The following is an 18,294-nucleotide window of genomic DNA, read 5'->3' on the forward strand; positions in this document are numbered from 1 at the left end:
AGTTTAAAAAAGAAAAAGCGATACCGTTCCGTTAAATATCAATAATTTCGAACATCGCGGGGAAATTCCTTCGACTCATTTTGAAGTTTTGGGGGAAGCCGGAAGTGACGTCAATGCGGGAACGCTTCGAGAGCCAAACACGGACAAAGTGTGTTGTGTCATGCGTAGAAATGGTGAATTACTGAGATTAGGCACGTTAATAACGTTTTAATGAAGTTGACTAAAGTATATTCATATTCGTCAGTGCTTTCATGTCAATTCGGCGACATAAACATAAATGATCGTGGTGAAGATGATGATTACATTAGGATTAAAAATCGTGAGTGAGAGCTGCTGAATTTCCTCCCGTCGGATGTGATAAAACAAATCGATTATTTTTGTAGTTGTAAACTCAAGTGGATGAAACTACATTTATTAGTGCTTTCATGTCAATTCGGCGAACATATGATACATTAAATGATCGTTTGTTTGTGCCGGTCTGCATTTCCTGATGAGAAAACAAACCGATGCTTTTTGTAGTTGTAGTACACCAACAACGTGGATTAAACGTGTGTTTTTTTACCACAATGTTGGGGAAATTAATGGATTATTATTATTATTCCCACTCCGATCGGGACACTAGGTCCACCGTTTCCCCGCAGCGAGGCTCCCCCCGTTGACAGTTTACGTGGGCTGGGTGCAGTGGCGGACTGGCCATCGGGACGAATCCCGATGGGCCGGTACCGAAGTGGGCCGGTCGGATAAGTAACTAGCACATCCCCCATAGGCGGCGCGTGAGGCTCAGGTTTGAGAAGGCTAAATAACTTCTTTTACCTGACGCTGCCCGCCTCCGGCGTCTATAGAAAAGAGATCAACTCAGTGTGCGGAGTTTAAATCTCTCAAGTCATATTACAGGATAAATGAAATACAGTTTAAACTGCCGTATGCAGAGAAGACGCCGACGTGTCGCACTTATCATTCATATTACATCATCAATCATATAATATCATAATATATCATATATTTCCTTATCTGAGTCAGCTTCTCCAGCCTCATCTGGCCGTGCAACACTCACAGTGTCACAGACTGTATGCAGAAGTATTATTTAACACATTATGTTGACGAAACACTCGAGACAAATGTAATTAAAGTCAGATCCACTCGTGTCTTAGACGTGAACGCGCTCTCAGCTGGAGAGAGAAACCCTGGCTTGATTTACCGAGTTGATAACCAGCGTCGTAGGACTGCTTAGTGAGATCTCGTTTGTTAGTTTGTTGTTGTTAGTTTGTTTGTTACTCAAACATATCCAGGGTCTGTTGAACTGGCTTCGTAGTACAGGGCACAGGTGGCTAGCAGCGCTAATGTCAAAGACGCAGACATTATACATTATATTTGTATTTTACCAGGATGCAGTCAGGGCCGCCTTAATACACGGGCTGACCTGGGCTGAAGCCCAGGGGCCTACGGAGATCAGGGGCCTATCATGAGCCAATAAAAAAGTTTTAAAAAAAAAATTAATTAAAAAAAAAGTTTTTTATTTCGGATGTTTTTACAAAACATTTAAATAAACAAAGTCTTGGCTTTCAGAATATGAAACTTTTATTTCCAAAATCACACGATAAATACATTTTTGAAGCTTGTAAAGGGAAGATGACAGCTCTCACTCGCCACTCACTCCTCCTCCCTCCGGCTGACATTATGAAGGTAGGCGTATAGTAATCATAGATAACACGGCAGGGTCCGTTACAGTTTGTTTTCATCTGGTTTCAAATAAACAAAGTCTTGGCTTTCAGAATATTAAAATTGTTTCGGCAAATTCAGATAAATACAACTTTGAAGCTTCGGCATAATTACAAGCGGAGAACGGAGTAACTTGACGTCACAGCAGGCATAACAACAGCCTGTGTTTCTCCCCGGGAAACAAACACAATACACACAAACGCAAAAATACACAAACACACACACTCGCAAGCTTCCCCGAGAAAAGTAATCCAAACGAAAATATCTTCCCTCCGTAGTATTTTGATCATTTGCTCCGCTAATCAATCAGATCGATGGATTCCAGAAATGACTCCGTAACAGTCCGTGGGCACCACTTAACAGCCAATCAGAATGAGAATATGTTTCACATGTGACTTATTCAAATTGCGAGTGATTGAGTGACAGATGAAGGTTGTTTAGGAGAAAAAGTTTGAGAAGAAAAAGTTTGAGAGTGGCGCTCGGGAAAGGAAATCGTTGAGGGAAAAGGAGTTTCGAGACAAGCAGCTATTACAAAAAATGCCGAAGCTTACAGGTTATTTTAAACCTGTAGGCCGGGATGAGGAGGAAGGACAGATTAGTTCTGTACCGAGCGGTAGCGGTGCCGGCCTCGGAGCCAAGTAGGCCGTCTGGTTCTGATAGCGATGGAGTAGCGGGAGAGGAAAAACAGACAGGAGGGACATTATCTGTTGGAGGAGATGAGAGGACGACGAGGACTTGCTACGTGGAGGGGAGCCAACGGCAACCGGACAGATACATGAGGGAGGCCCGATACGTCACTCATCTGGAGGAGAGGACCAGGCGCGCGCAGAGCAGAGTGGAGAAGTGCGATCACAGAGCCTGCCGAGGCTATAAATGACTTTCATTTGTTGTTTAAATAGGGGGCCTACAAATCAGCCCCAGGGCCTGATGGCAGGTTAAGGCGGGCCTGGATGCAGTGACACAAATATTTACATATTTACATTTACTATTTACAGCACCCGCCGCCCCTGACATCCCCCACTCCCCCCGTTGACAATTTACTAGCGGTACCGAAGTGGGCCGGTCGAGAGTCCTGGGATGATTTGTAGTCCCATTCCACCACTGGCTACATGACCATATGATCGCCCATATTGACGCACCTCATTCCTAAACTTCTAACAGATACAACATAAACCGATCCTTCAGCCTCATATGAGCTCTCAGACACGTTCAACATTAACCTGTCTGAGCTTGCTGCTGTGTGCACCATCGTGCGTTTACATCTGACTGTATATATATAAAGGTTTACATGCATATGCTGGGATCCTGGACGGTGCAGCTGGAGCGCTGTGCCCGCAATGACGTCACCCATCATTTGGCGGGACTTGAAGAATCCGCGAGAAGATCCAGAAAATTGTCAACATTGAAGGCAGACTAATGGTTATCAAAGTACAAATATCCAAAATCAGTTCAGTAACGGTTTTCAAGGGGACAATATGTACTCAAATTGATGGGTTTGGATGATGGGGGAAAACCGTGTCACAGGCTCTTTAACTAAATGTGAGGTTCTATTTTAAGCTAGAATTTTTACTTTATTTGTGTTGATTATCTGGATAATATTGTGAATGACATACAACAAATTCCCAGGGTAATCGTCCCGACCCTGGTCCCATGTGCTTGAAATGAGTTCTTTAGAGCAAAGAGCAGGAGTTTGACATTTACAAAATGACTCTGCTGTGGGCAGGTTGTCAGAGGTTTTACAAAATTGGAGAATGAAATTGCATATTCATGATTGTGTATTCTATTAGTCACAAAGTGTTGCCATTATGTGCGATGATATTTCCAAATTCCACCTTTTCATTTACAGATATTTTTTGATATTTCAAAATAATATCATGCACTTGCATGTTAGAGAAATCCATGAGACAGAAGCTGCTTCACCGAGTTGAAAAATAAATGTGTTGAAAGGATCAGGATGAGCCCTTTCAGTGTACCTAATTGGTTAAACCATGGCAACAAGCTCCTGCGTTTATATACATGACCCTACCTTTAAACATGAGTACTTAGATGCAAAAGAACAATTTCTCTCCTTGACTCCAAATCTTCGCTGATTCCTGCTATTTAAATGCAAATTGCATTGCAATTTTGAGAAGAAAGCTTCCACAGAAACGGGGCATTTTTTGGTCACAATAATCAGAGGAACTCAGAGAAAAGCTGAGGTCTAATCAGAGAGAAGTGTTAAGGCTGCAGGCGGGTTCCTGCTGTAGTGCTTTTCAATACTTCCTTGTACCTTTTCTTGGATCTCCTGCTTCTCCTTTGTGGCTTCTTCCAGCTGGGCCTGCAGGTCACTGATCTGGCCCAAGTCCCTGGCAGACTAGAGCACGCGCGCGCGCGCGCACACACACACACACACACACACACACACACACACACACACACACACACACACACACACACACACACACACACACACACACACACACACACACACACACACACACACACACACACACACACACACACACACACACACACACACACACACACACACACACACACACACACACACACACACACACACACACACCAGTCAGAAAATGTGGGTACATGTGTGTGAGAGAGGAAGGGTGTGCAGATGTGTGCTTAAATTGTCTGTTAAATGAAAAACATCCCTTAATGTAAATGGCAAATGAACATAGCATGTCTGTGCCAAATAATTTGTCATGTGATCTGCTGCAGAACAGATTGCTTCTCCCTGATTGCAGAGCACACTGCGTTTAGAGGGGAATATGTCCTCTAAACCTCAAAGCCCCTCTACTTAAACATGCAGAAAGAACAGTGTTCATTTTAACAATTAAAAAATGCACCCAAATTAAAAGTATCAGAAGGGAGAACACATCTATCATTGAGCAGAATGGCTCTTGTTAAAGTATCTTATAGTAATATAAATATGTATTATTCTGTCTTCATCAAGAAAAAATACATTTAGAGTTCTTTTTAATGTTGAAGAGTGTCAAACTGGATGGGTACTTTGGTACTACCAAGGAGATTTGTAGTAGTAGTAGTAGTAGTAGTAGTAGTAGTGTGTACTTTATATGTATACTTAGAATATATACTATGAATGCATCATGACAGTAAACTACCCTATCTTCCTTCAAACCAGCCCTCAAAACCAGCCCTCATTTTCCCATGGGAATCCCACCCCCCACGTCAAAACTCCGCCAAACCGAATTCGATTGACCAATTGAATTGTTGGGAAGTGTGACTTATGTAAAGTGTCTTAGAGTATTTTTAAGAGCGCTATGTAAATGAAATGTATTAGGTAAAATGAAGCTTAAAGAGTAAAATAATGGAAAATTATACTTCTACTACACTATATCTCATAGGGAAATACTCAAGTACAAGTACCTCAAAAATACTCTAAAAGGCCCTATAATTATAATTTTCAGGTTCATATTTGTATTTTCTGCCTCTACTCTACTCTGACATGTGACATGCATTAATGTCTTTATTTTTGTGATGTCTTTATGTAACAGAAGTAAACAAAGGAGTAAAATTAATTCAGGCAGGGGTGGAGTGTGGAATTGTAGCCTTTGCAAACCATTTATATGCACACAAACCTATATAACTCACCACAGGAAAGGGAAAACCCAAAAAAGCATAATAAGTTCCCTTAAAGTACATTACTTAAGTAAATGTACTTAGCTACATTCAACCACTCACTATTTTTGTTGGATATTGATATTGGTGTGAGCATTGAGAACCGAAGAATTCATACAACTGTAATTATTTTTAATTTCTCTTATATAAGCTTCTTCAACTTCTCACCAAGACATGCTTGGTTACCTGGGCAACTGCGGCTTTGTGTTTCTTCATCAGCTCATTCATGTCTTCCTGATCCTCCTCATTACGAGACTGCAGGTCGTTCTTCTCCCTCTGCAGGCGGCTAACCTGCTCCTCCAGCTGAAGGACGAAAGCAGGAGGAAACACACATTGTTTTGCGTACAGTAGAATGACAGGATTTATTCATGAGCTGTTGAATATGATAAATGGTCGTTAGTGCTGGAATCTCATCTGATGGCAGAGAAAAACTTGGTTTATTTGGGTTGAAGAAAGTGCAGCATACTGGTGATGTCCTATTTAGAGTTCCTCCTCTGTGTTTAGGGGGACTCAGACCCTCATATGCATTCTCTAATCTGGAACATTTTACAAGACCTTCCCTTGCCATAAATGCAGCAATTAACAAGCAAAGCACAGGCACACAGCACTCTGCGTGTCGTCCCCAGAGACACAAACACCCTCAGTCTATGAGGCAGCGCTCTCAGGAGACAGCCATTAATGAGCAGATGGAGAGAAAAAAACAACAGTCAACAAAGCTTATTTATCCATTAGAGAACAATTTTGAATTCAGATATATGCTGCCAAAGGACATTTATTATTTTAACACCCCACCATGGTTTGATGATGCACACATATCATTGTTAGAACCCCGCTGTATTCCTAAGAGTGAAGGCAGAAAACCTGCATCAATAATAAACTGTGTTTGCTGTTTTGGGGTTTTATTTGCTCTTTAAAAGATTAATATCGAAGCATTTACAGAAACAATTTGTTTTTTTATCAAAAAGTACTGTCTGTATTGTGAGATGAAAGACCGGGGTAGGTTGTTTTTTTTGTTTCTATAAATATATGAAATATAAATGTGTGATAATATACACACTGCTGTCAAAAGTTGTATTGTTTCAGAAACATATGAAGAACTGTTTGGCATTGTAGACTAACTAAGAGAATAATGGAAATACAATGAGTGCATTTGCAGCGAGCAGTTTTTATTTAGTCATGTCAGGGCATTACTGTCATACCTAAGTCAAAGAAAATCATAACTATTTTAGTTTATGTCAATCAAAATTGAAACATGGTATATTTACCTTTTCAGTCTATACAGTGTATCTAAATATCTGAGAGTCCTTCTGACTGTTCTCATTGTTGATAATAGTAAGTATCCTATTTGAAATAAGTTTTCATTTCTCAAATGTTATATTAGTCTTCTTTATTTTTCATCAACAATATTGCATGTTAACAGTCAAAGCTAATATGAAGTGACGTTGGTGCAGTCTTGACATCGTCATGTCTTAGTCATGGAAAACCCTTTGGTGATTGTTTCACTTGACCAAATATTCTTGTGTCAAAACTCACCGACATCTTAGTTTTGACCACGTCCTCCATTTGGATATGCAAGTCCTCTATTTCGATCTCCATGCTCTTTCGAGCCTTCACTGCTGCTGCGGAAGTGAACTCTGACTCCTCTAGCTGTGAGAAACAGGAGGGAGGGAAAGATGCCGGAGGGGAGAGGAGGGAGAACCATTAATGGGCACAGATCAAGGATCTATCCTGTGTGCAGGAATCCTGAAGTCAAATGTAATACCTTTTAAGACCTTTTTCAAGACCCTTTCCACACATTTTAAAACCTCATCACCACTTGGAGTTTTAACCGGTTACCTTGGCGACACACTTTACCTCACATTGACTATATACAGTATTGATTGTCCTTCCTCCTTCTCTTCCAACCATTTGGACGCAGACTTGCATTTCCCCATAACGATGTTGTTTAGAAACCGGCGTAAACGGACCTTCGCGCTATCAAGCAGTGAGCGAGCGATGTCCTGTTCAGATGACGTCAAACCCAACGGGATGCCATAAATAAACTACACAGAATCACACTACACACCTACGCCATGATTACATTCAGGCAGACTGTAGAACACAACCTCTTTGGACCATTTATATACTTATTGAAAACAAGCTACACAATGTCATACCTTGGAAAATGCCGTTTAATACTTTTTAATAGCCTTAATCTTTGCTAAATTGATTTATCAACTTGTAATACTTTTTAAGACCCCGCGGAGACCCTGTCCTGGAAACGCTCAGGATTTATCGCAGTTCAAAATGTGTTTTTTTCCACAGAATACACAGGAAGGTGTTTGATTGTGTGGCATACTTGATTTTTAAGCTGAGCAATCTCCCTCTTGCTGGGGGCGTTGCTCTTCAGGTGGTCAAGCATAATCTGTGCATCAGCCAGAAGGACTTTGGTTCTCTTCAGGTCTTTCCTTAGCCTCTTCTCCGTCTCAACATCCCTCTGGCTCACCTGAATCACATTATTTCAAAAAGTATTGTTACACACTCTCCATTTTCCCGTCCTCCTTCACAAACCCACATCAGCCACCCAGACTGAAAAGTGGCTTCTCTCCAATTGAAAAGAAGTGGCGCGCACTAAATTGCACACTTGTACCTGGTCCTGGGCATTGAGCAGTTTGGACTCCAGCTCTCTCCTCTCACGCAACACTTTCTGCTTGTCTTCATACTCCTCCTCCAGCTGCACCTCCATCTGTTTCAGCTGCAGGACACATGAACAGAGTGTCGGGATGCACGAACAGATGATAAGTGATAAAAAAGTCAGACATAACACACCATCTTCCATCCTGTTAGACACGGCTGCTCTCGCATGTAGAAGACAAATGCCCCTGAGCTAATATGCTAGCCTGAAGATACATTCTTTGGAAATAAAATGTATAATTTTGTATTAGATACAAAGGAGAATACTTATTGTATTCCAAATTGTATTTCATTTTTTGGATATGCAAGTACTCAGGCTTTTGGAGTAATGAAATACATGAGATGGGTCGATGTAATTGGGATTTTTTTAAAAAGGTACCTGTATTCCCTTACATTTATAGTAACAAAATACATAATCAGATTACTTTTATATTTAAAGGATTACTAGCAGGATTACAATGAAACAATAGATTTTCAAATCAAGAAGAATACAATCAAAAGCACATACAACAATAGCAAATGTTCCAGTTCATCATCGTGGCCTTTGGTTTAAAGAATGCTTTCACTGGGTAGAAATGTACTATGTAATCTACTCAACAAACAAAAACAGAGCATTATGTATTGCTCCTATTTTATTCTTTTTACCTGTATAATGTGGTCATGTGTTGTGTACTTTAATTGTTGTTCTACAGACTAAAGCCTGAAGATGCATAATGGAAGCAAGGTTTAAAAAACACTAAACAGATAACACATTTTTTAAACAAACATCTTGGTTTCTTTTAATCTAAGTATACATTGTTTGGTTGCTCACATAATATACTTTCTAGTATTTTATATTGAGGTAATCAAAAGGTAACAGAAAGGTGACACTACATTTATATTGTGGTACTCAGATTAGGTTACTGATTACATTTCTTCTAAGGCAATTAGTAGCTGTAACAGAATACATGCTTAACGTCACAACCCTGCGTGCACTGTTAGGAAGATGTACGCTTTAGGTACTGTTGTACCGTATGTTCCTATGACATGATCTAATGTATTATCAACTATATAAATATTATTTAAACGTTCTTCTGATAAATAAAGCATACTGTACAGTATATGTTTACCGCATGGACAGATACTAATGCCAAAGAAAACTCAACTCAAACTCAAGTTGCATGGATCTCTCAGTAAAATGAATTTCAACACACATTTGTGAGTGTGTTTCTCAGCGCTGGCTTGACCCGGACAATCAATCAATCAATCAATCAATCAATTGAGTATTCAAGATAGAAGAGCTATGTCTGGAACAAATGAGCACATATTTGAGGGCAGCAAAGAGCAGCACCTACCTTCTTACTGCAAGAATGCCTGATCTCGTCTACCTCTTCATCCTTACTCTCGATATCTTTGGAGTGGGTCTGCCTCTGCCTCTCCATCTCCATCTCGAGCCGCAGCTTAGCCTGAGAGCAACCCGAGGAGACACACATGTAACGGCACGCTAAATAAATGCACAATCACGGAATTCACCTAGATTTGCGCGTTGCAGTTGAATGAATACACCGAGTAATCAAGATTAGGACATTGTTTTTTAGTTATGGCCCAAAACATGCTTTTTGAGGTCACAGTGATCATGATTTTGTCCCTCTAATTTGATTTGACGTGGAGATATTGCACTCGTCAGAATTTGGCAGATATGAGGTCAAAGAGAATAGTCTGACCTTTTGCCAAATCTGTTCATCCACGAGTCCAATTAAACACCAAATGTGTCTTTCAACACTGTTACTTCAATTACTGTAGAACTAGTGACAGTGACTAGTGACTACTAGCTATATACTAGAGATATCTTAACACATTTATATAAATAGTGACTCTTTGGAAGAATATTAGGGTAAAAAGCAGTCTTTGATGAGGTATAGGACTTTGAGAATAACATGTTTGAGTTTAAAAACCCAAACGTGTGATATATGCTGCTTTGATCAGTAAAACATTTTGAATATTTCTTCATACAGATTTAAAATACCCCCTCAGGCGCCCTGTACCTGCTCCAGCATCTGGATGCTTCCCGCCTGTTCGTCCAGCTCCTCCTCCTGGTCTTTAACTTTGGCCTCAAGGTCGCGGAGCTGCTTCTTGACCTTGGACAGCGAGGCCTCGTCCTTGGACTCCTGGGAAGTCAGATCCTGCAGCTCTGCCTCCAGCTGCTGCACCTTTATGTTCACCGTGCATAATTCATCGTCCTTTTCCTGCAGGCGGACAAGATACAGTAAAAGGCACACCTGGACCAGCCCAGTTACGTCAAATAGAGAGCAGACGTGTAGTCCCTGAGAGAGGACATCAGAGTGCATCTGAAGTGTGAAGGGGCTTACCTGCAGCTGCTGGCGGAGGTTAAACATCTCACCAGTCATTAAGTCTTTCTCTCGGGCCAGCTTCTCCCTCTGGCTCCTCTCTCTTTGTACCTCCGCCTGAGCCTGGTTCTGCTCCAGGTCAAATCTGAAAACACACACACACACACACACACACACACACACACACACACACACACACACACACACACACACACACACACACACACACACACACACACACACACACACACACACACACACACACACACACACACACACACACACACACACACACACACACACACACACACACACACAGCTCAGCAAATATGTTGACCAGAGTTCCATAGGACTTAAATGCTAAGCATCATAGTAAACACTGTCGATGTTATTACACAAAGTGCCAAAATGTGTATATTTGGTTAAAGGATATGTAATGGATCAAATCGGAAGACATTAACTGAGTACATTTCCTTAAGTAGTGCAATATTAAGGTACTCTACTTGAGTATTTTCCTTTCCTGCTCATTTATACTTCTACCCCAACAACAATATCAACAAATAATAAATAATACATTATTAATTATTATAGGTTAAGATAAAACTTGATCGATCCCTTTGTGACATTCACAAGCTACACAGCAGTATTATATATAGTAAACAAAATTGAATAAATAGGTCCTCCTTTACCAGAAATACATTACAGTGATTAACATGTTAACCCATCACATATTTTAATGAAATAATAAAGTATAAAAGTACATTTTGATGCTGGTTTTACCTATGTATTTCTACTGTACTTCTTCCAACTCTGAATATAAGTAATACATCTAGTTATACCTCATCATAAATGTTCATAGTTGTGTGAAGTGATAGAAGAAGTTGTACAATTGTTGTTAAATATAAACCACACTAACTCAATACATAAATATAACTCCTGTTGCTTTGGAGATTTTGAGCCTTGGAGGTTATTGTGGACAAAGAGCTCCGTTCTGCGCTACCTCTATGTCAGCCTCCCCCTCTATTAGACATCAATTTACAATTGGATTGTAATAACCTGCAAAATGTTTTCTTCAATTGTCTGGAGCAGAAACACTTATGGTTTGTGAACTTAACAGCTAAGTGTTTCATGCTGTCAGCTCGTTGTAATTCCCTGTTTTTCTCTCTGAAGCGCGGCAGAAAATAATTTCACCCACAGAGCATCTTCAATTAGCCACAGGGGAGAGATCACATTCTGCCACGGCGATAGATTCTCAAGTGCTTAAAGCCTGACTCATTTTCTCGGCTAATGCAATTCCACAGATTACAGAACGTCTCAGTCAAATTAAAGAAAATGTTTGTGTTCTTCTGCCAGGTCAGGTCAGAGTGGCTGGGCCTGGGCTTTCAAGCAGAAAACAGCAATATGTTCTCTGTAATGTGTGTTTAGAAAAGAAAGCAAGCCAGACAAAGAAACTGACTTCCTCTGCTTCTTCTCCAGATCGTGGTTGCGGCTCTGCAGGCCCTCCAGGTGAAGCTTGGTGTCCTGCAGCTCCGCCGTCATTTTCTGGCACTTCTTCTTCAGCTGCTGCACAGAGCGCTGCACATCCTCATTATCTGTCTGCAAATCAGCCAGCTGCAGCATGCACACACACACACACACAAATAAACAAGTAAACACACAACCTTTGTATTATTCTTTCATGACAGCATATCGTGCATATGACTACAACTTTTATACAACTAGCTGGCCACATTGTGTGGTAACCGAAGATTGAAATAGATTTTTTTCAGGACTTGGACATAAAAAAAGGTTCTTGCCCTTCTCTCAACATGTCTTTTGCCTTGCTGCTCTGTGTCCAGCTTCTCATCAAACTCCTGCTGGAGTTTCTTTTTGGTGAAGTCCATTTCACGAATGGCCCGGTTGTATTTTATCCGCCACTGGCCTCCTGGAAGAAAGATGTATGATTTAGGAAAAGTCTGTGGAATATCTAGAGTGTCTACTGCCTTTATTGCAGTCCCAGGAGGATATAGAAAGGAGAAAAAGGCTCAAAAACTCAGAAAATATGTATGCTGTGGATCATGGAGTGTACTGTACTTTACTGTCGGTCAGTGCTTGAATTGGGCCGGCACTTCTGATTTTTACCCATGTGGTACCGGCACTTCTTACTGAGCACCGGCAAGATGCTCCCAAAATGCCGGTACTCAGCCGGCAGTTATGCCCAGCCGGCGGCATCTCATGACGCATCTCATGACGCATCTCATGACGCATCTGACGCGCCGCAGCGATAGACTAGAGCAGAAAAGACATCACATAACGATAGCATTTCGAAAATGTTAGCGTGACTTAATAATAGTGCGAAAAGACAGCGGTTGTCGCCGGACAAGGATTCCCTCTCTCCTTTCCTGCTGAAAGATGGTGAGTGTACTCAGGGACGAGGAGTCATTTAACCAGCCGCCAGTAGGAGTCAGGCTTTACTTTCTTTTATATCCATAAAGAAAAAGTAGAGGTATCCATATTTCTCTTCATTTTGCTCTCAAAGTGCACCAGATTGATGCATCTAACTTCAATATTAAAAAAAAAAAATCTTCCCGGGGGAGCATGCTCCCGGACCCCCTAGGGCAGGGGTCTTCAACTAAAATTCAACGAGGTCCAGTTAGAGAAAATGTCCCCATGCAAAGGTCCGGAACATCAAAATGTCTAACTTGCTTCATGAATTAGTGTGATATATATTGAAGTGACCTGTAGCTTTATCAACGTCTGCATGTAATCAACAACTGACTGCCAATCAAATAAAGAAAGTACAATTCAAAAACAACAATATTTATTGTCAATTAACATTAAATACTGTGGATATGTGTAATGTTCCTCTCGGGCTGCATTTACAAATAAAATAGAGAAAATAAATAAAATAGCTTTTGAAAATATGTGCATCTTAAAAGTGCTTAATTTTAGATAAATAAAATAAAGTGTTGCAGCAGCTTGAGTGTCCCTTTTTCTTTGTTAACCGTTTCACATCATGACTTAACAGTTTCAGCCGATTATAGAACAATATCAGTCTTTACACATCATAACAATTGAACAGTTTTAAAGTTTCTCTTTCTTTCCCTCTTATATTGCAGTCCCTCTCTCACTTTGTTCTGTTCAGTGAGAGAATTGAGCTGGAGCTTGTCCTGCCAGGAGTTTGTAAATCTGGGCTGACATGGAGTCAAGTTGTACTTTTTACAGTATTACGGCTTCTACAGATGACATTTTGTTATGGATTTGTTGTCAAAGCACTTAAAGAGCCTGTGACACCATCCCAACAACTGTTGTGCAATGAAATATTGGGCTACTAGTAATCTCGAACCGTCCGTTTAAAAAAGAAAAAGCGATACCGTTTCGTTAAATATCAATAATTTCGAACATCGCGGGGAAATTCCTTCACTCATTTTGAAGTTTTGGGAGAAGCCGGAAGTGACGTCAATGCGGGAACGCTTCGAGAGCCAAACACGGACAAAGTGTGTTGTGTCATGCGTAGAAATGGTGAATTACTGAGTTTAGGCACGTTAAGAACGTTTTAATGAAGTTGACTACAGTATATTCATATTTGTCAGTGCTTTCATGTCAATTCGGCGACATAAACATAAATGATCGTGGTGAAGATGATGATTACATTAGGATTAAAAATCGGGAGTGAGAGCTGCTGAATTTCCTCCCGTCGGATGTGATATAAAAACAAATCGATTATTTTTGTGGTTATAAACTCAAGTGGATGAAACTACATTTATTAGTGCTTTCATGTCAATTCGGCGAACATATGATACATTAAATGATGAGTGAGGATGATTTGTTTGAGCCGGTCTGCATTTACTGATGAGAAAACAAACCGATGCTTTTTGTAGTTGTAGTACACCAACGTGGATTAAACGTGTGGTTTTTTACCACAATGTTGGGGAAATTAATGGATAAAATGCACGGATTATTATTATTATTCCCACTCCGATCGGGACACTAGGTCCACCGTTTCCCCGCAGCGAGGCTCCCCCCGTTGACAGTTTACGTGGGCTGGGTGCAGTGGCGGACTGGCCATCGGGACGAATCCCGATGGGCCGGTACCGAAGTGGGCCGGTCGGATAAGTAACTAGCACATCCCCCATAGGCGGCGCGTGAGGCTCAGGTTTGAGAAGGCTAAATAACTTATTTTACCTGACGCTGTCCGCCTCCGGCGTCTATAGAAAAGAGATCCACTCAGTGTGCGGAGTTTAAATCTCTCAAGTCATATTACAGGATAAAGGAAATACAGTTTAAACTGCCGTATGCAGAGAAGACGCCGACGTGTCGCACTTATCATTCATATTACATCATCAATGAGATCATCGATCATATAATATCATAATATATCATATATTTCCTTATCTGAGTCAGCTTCTCCAGCCTCATCTGGCCGTGCAACACTCACAGTGTCACAGACTGTATGCAGAAGTATTATTTAACACATTATGTTGACGAAACACTCGAGACAAATGTAATTAAAGTCAGATCCACTCGTGTCTTAGACGTGAACGCGCTCTCAGCTGGAGAGAGAAACCCTGGCTTGATTTACCGAGTTGATAACCAGCGTCGTAGGACCGCTTAGCGAGATCTCGTTTGTTAGTTTGTTGTTAGTTTGTTTGTTACTCAAACATATCCAGGGTCTGTTGAACTGGCTTCGTAGTACAGGGCACAGGTGGCTAGCAGCGCTAATGTCAAAGACACAGACATTATACATTATATTTGTATTTTACATCCCCCGCTCCCCCCGTTGACAATTTACTAGCGGTACCGAAGTGGGCCGGTCGAGAGTCCCGGGATGATTTTTAGTCCCAGTCCACCACTGGCTACATGACCATATGATCGCCCATATTGACGCACCTCATTCCTAAACTTCTAACAGATACAACATAAACCGATCCTTCAGCCTCATATGAGCTCTCAGACACGTTCAACATTAACCTGTCATCGCTGTCTGAGCTTGCTGCTGTGTGCGCCGTCGTGCGTTTACATCTGACTGTATATATATAAAGGTTTACATGCAGATGCTGGGATCCTGGACGGTGCAGCTGGAGCGCTGTGCCCGCAATGACGTCACCCATCATTTGGCGGGACTTGAAGAATCCGCGAGAAGATCCAGAAAATTGTCAACATTGAAGGCAGATTAATGGTTATCAAAGTACAAATATCCAAAATCAGTTCAGTAACGGTTTTCAAGGGGACAATATGTACTCAAATTGATGGGTTTGGATGATGGGGGAAAACCGTGTCACAGGCTCTTTAAGCTATTCATTGCTATCGGGATGTTAAGAGCATTCCATGGAATATAACAAAAAGTGTATCTCGAGCCGGTTTCTGAAACTTACCTACACCACCTTTAAGTTAAAAATCAAGGGTTTTTATTATTATTTACAGCAGGGGTGGGGAACCTTTTTCCTTTCAATGTTTACAACATCCTCCGAGGGTTGTACAAATTATTGAACTCAACCTTTGCTTAAAATATTGAAGTTAAAAGCATCAATCTGGTACACTTTGAGAGCAACATTAAGAGATCTATGGATACATCTCTCAACATCCATATGAAACAGAACTGTAAGCATATTTTTCTTTTTGGATATTTTACAAATCACTCCCCTTTTAAACTCTATTCTTGTTATTTTTAACAACTTTTTTGTTACTGTCATATAGTATTTTATACCAGTTTTTCATTTAGTCTCATTAATAACTATAATGACCATATCAGGGTGTGCCTTAACCTCACTGAGCTGAGGATATTTGAGCCTCTCAGGAGAGAGCTCTCTTCCACCTGGTTGTAGAAAAGCTCTTTAAATTCGTTAGCATAGCTAGCTAACCAGATGCTAATAACAACAGATCGCCACTGTGTTTACAAATAAAGACACAGCCACGCAAACACTGCGGCATGTGTACGGCTCCTTATGGATTATTATCCTTATATGCAATATTTTAAGGGCTGGAGCGGCGTTCCGGTGCTCAGCACTCCTTTCAGACGAGACATATACCACGTGAAGACACGGAAGACAGGTTACGCTCGTGTTGTGTTCAAGGAACCTGTCCTTGGCCAGGAAAAACAGGTACTCGCTTGTTTAATTATTTTTGCGGTCTAGATTTCTTCTTCTTTTGTGAAGTGAGAAGTTGTCCGTCAGTCTAAAACTCTTCGGTTCTCCACGAATTACACAAGTCACCTAAATCAGCGTTAAAAAAGCGGGAGGCGCCGAAAAATCCCCTATTAATGTATTGATTATAGCTCGGGTCCGTATAGGTCGGCGTCTGGGTCCGGATCCGGACCGCGGTCCGCCTGTTGCCGACCCCTGCCCTAGGGTGTCAGGTCCACTCCCCACTTCTAAAAATAGCACTTTACCACTGCACCCCCTCTAATCTCAGATGCACCCCGAGTCATTTTGTTTCAGTACAGTGAGCCTTTCTAAAATATACAGTAAAGAGACAAACCCACCAGCATTATAGGATATACTATGACTTTAAGCCAAATACTTTTTACAATACGTTTTTGGGCTGTATAAATAAATTGACTTGAAACAGTTGCTGATTTATTCCAATTCAAGCACTGCTGTCGGTGATGGTTATTACGTAAGGGATATGGTTATTACGTAAGGGATAATGTGCTGCGACGCGGCATGAACACCTTCATGCCGATCTAGATCCCTCCGCTTCGCGTCGGGCTCCTGATCGGCCTGTCGGTGTTCTTTTCCCCATAATGACCAAGTCGCTGCACATTATCCCGCTTATTACATGGCCACATTCTCAACAAAGTAACGTTATGACTCCCAATATTAATTGAAATGCTTTTATGGATTTAGAAAATGATTTTATTGATTTAAAAAATAGTTTTATGTATTGATTTAAATTGACATGCATCCGCGAAGAAAAATAGTCCGATGTTACTGTTTGAACTAACGTAGCAACGGCAGGAACTGCTTCGATAGCGTTTTTGAGGAGCTTTCTGATTACAGATTTGAAAACATCGCTGCTTGCTTTAAAAGTAGCACAATTCATTATGTCAAACCTTGGAAAGTATCTCGATATCCCTGCCCTGATGCCAAAGTAACTGCACACTGTATGTTTTGCCATTTGATGTATATGTCTGGACCGCTGCGTAAAAAGGAGGGTTACTGCCCGTTACTTCTCCGCTGTTTTCTTGTCCCTCTTGTCTTTTTCTTTTCTTCACTGGGGACTCATCAGCCACTAACTATTACTCCAAATTACTGTGCTCTCCAAATATATTAAAATGAATGTTAAAATCCTCCATGTTGCTATCACACGACAGCGGAAAACTAAAGACAATCAGACAGTTTGCTTGCTTTTCAAACTGTTACATTTGAAAAACAGTTAGAGCGTCTCTTGTCAGTTTGAAAAGCCAACGGTAGGACCTGCTTGCGTTTTTGAGGAGCTTTTTGATTACAGATTTGAAAACATCGCTCCTTGCTTTAAAAGTAGCACAATTCATGATGTCAAACCTTGGAAAGTATCTAGATATCCCTGCCCTAATGACAAAGTAACTGGCAAGTGAATATGTGTCGCCGTTTGATGTCTATGTCTGGACCGCTGCGTAAAAAGGAGGGTTTCTGCCCCGTTACTTCTCCGCAGTTTTTCTTGTCCCAGTTCCAAAAGCAAACTGCATGCAGTTTGCTTTTCGGCCCAACTGTATACAGTTCAATCGACCGGACTTCTTTCTGAAGATGTGAGCGTCCTTAACAACGGTCAATAAGTGCTTGACAGCGGTCTGTCTGTTCGGTATTAACAACGTGTCACGTGTTCTGAATTGACCAATCAGAATCGAGTATTCAACTAAGCCACGCTTATTACATGGCCACATTCTCAACAAAGTAACGTTATGACTCCCAATATTAATTGAAATGCTTTTATGGATTTAGAAAATGATTTTATTGATTTAAAAAATAGTTGTATTGAT

The 18,294-nt window shown here is 40.9% G+C and overlaps 1 protein-coding gene across 1 annotated transcript in view; it reads right to left on the bottom strand.

Annotated features, from left to right (window-relative positions):
• The window catches only part of LOC117458059 (unconventional myosin-XVIIIa-like), a 154,833-nt gene that overhangs the window by 10,282 nt on the left and 126,257 nt on the right, over positions 1-18,294 (bottom strand). The window contains exons 35-44 of the mRNA XM_071205366.1: positions 12,155-12,282; positions 11,815-11,969; positions 10,380-10,503; positions 10,056-10,256; positions 9,366-9,476; positions 7,988-8,092; positions 7,697-7,843; positions 6,892-7,005; positions 5,545-5,661; positions 3,989-4,072 (exon numbers count right to left, since the gene is read on the bottom strand). Coding sequence (XP_071061467.1) covers positions 3,989-4,072; positions 5,545-5,661; positions 6,892-7,005; positions 7,697-7,843; positions 7,988-8,092; positions 9,366-9,476; positions 10,056-10,256; positions 10,380-10,503; positions 11,815-11,969; positions 12,155-12,282 — 1,286 coding nt within the window. The remainder of the gene's footprint in view (positions 1-3,988; positions 4,073-5,544; positions 5,662-6,891; positions 7,006-7,696; positions 7,844-7,987; positions 8,093-9,365; positions 9,477-10,055; positions 10,257-10,379; positions 10,504-11,814; positions 11,970-12,154; positions 12,283-18,294) is intronic.

The sequence above is a fragment of the Pseudochaenichthys georgianus genome, chromosome 14 (genome assembly GCF_902827115.2).
Source record: "Pseudochaenichthys georgianus chromosome 14, fPseGeo1.2, whole genome shotgun sequence".
NCBI classification, from domain to species: Eukaryota; Metazoa; Chordata; class Actinopteri; order Perciformes; family Channichthyidae; genus Pseudochaenichthys; species Pseudochaenichthys georgianus.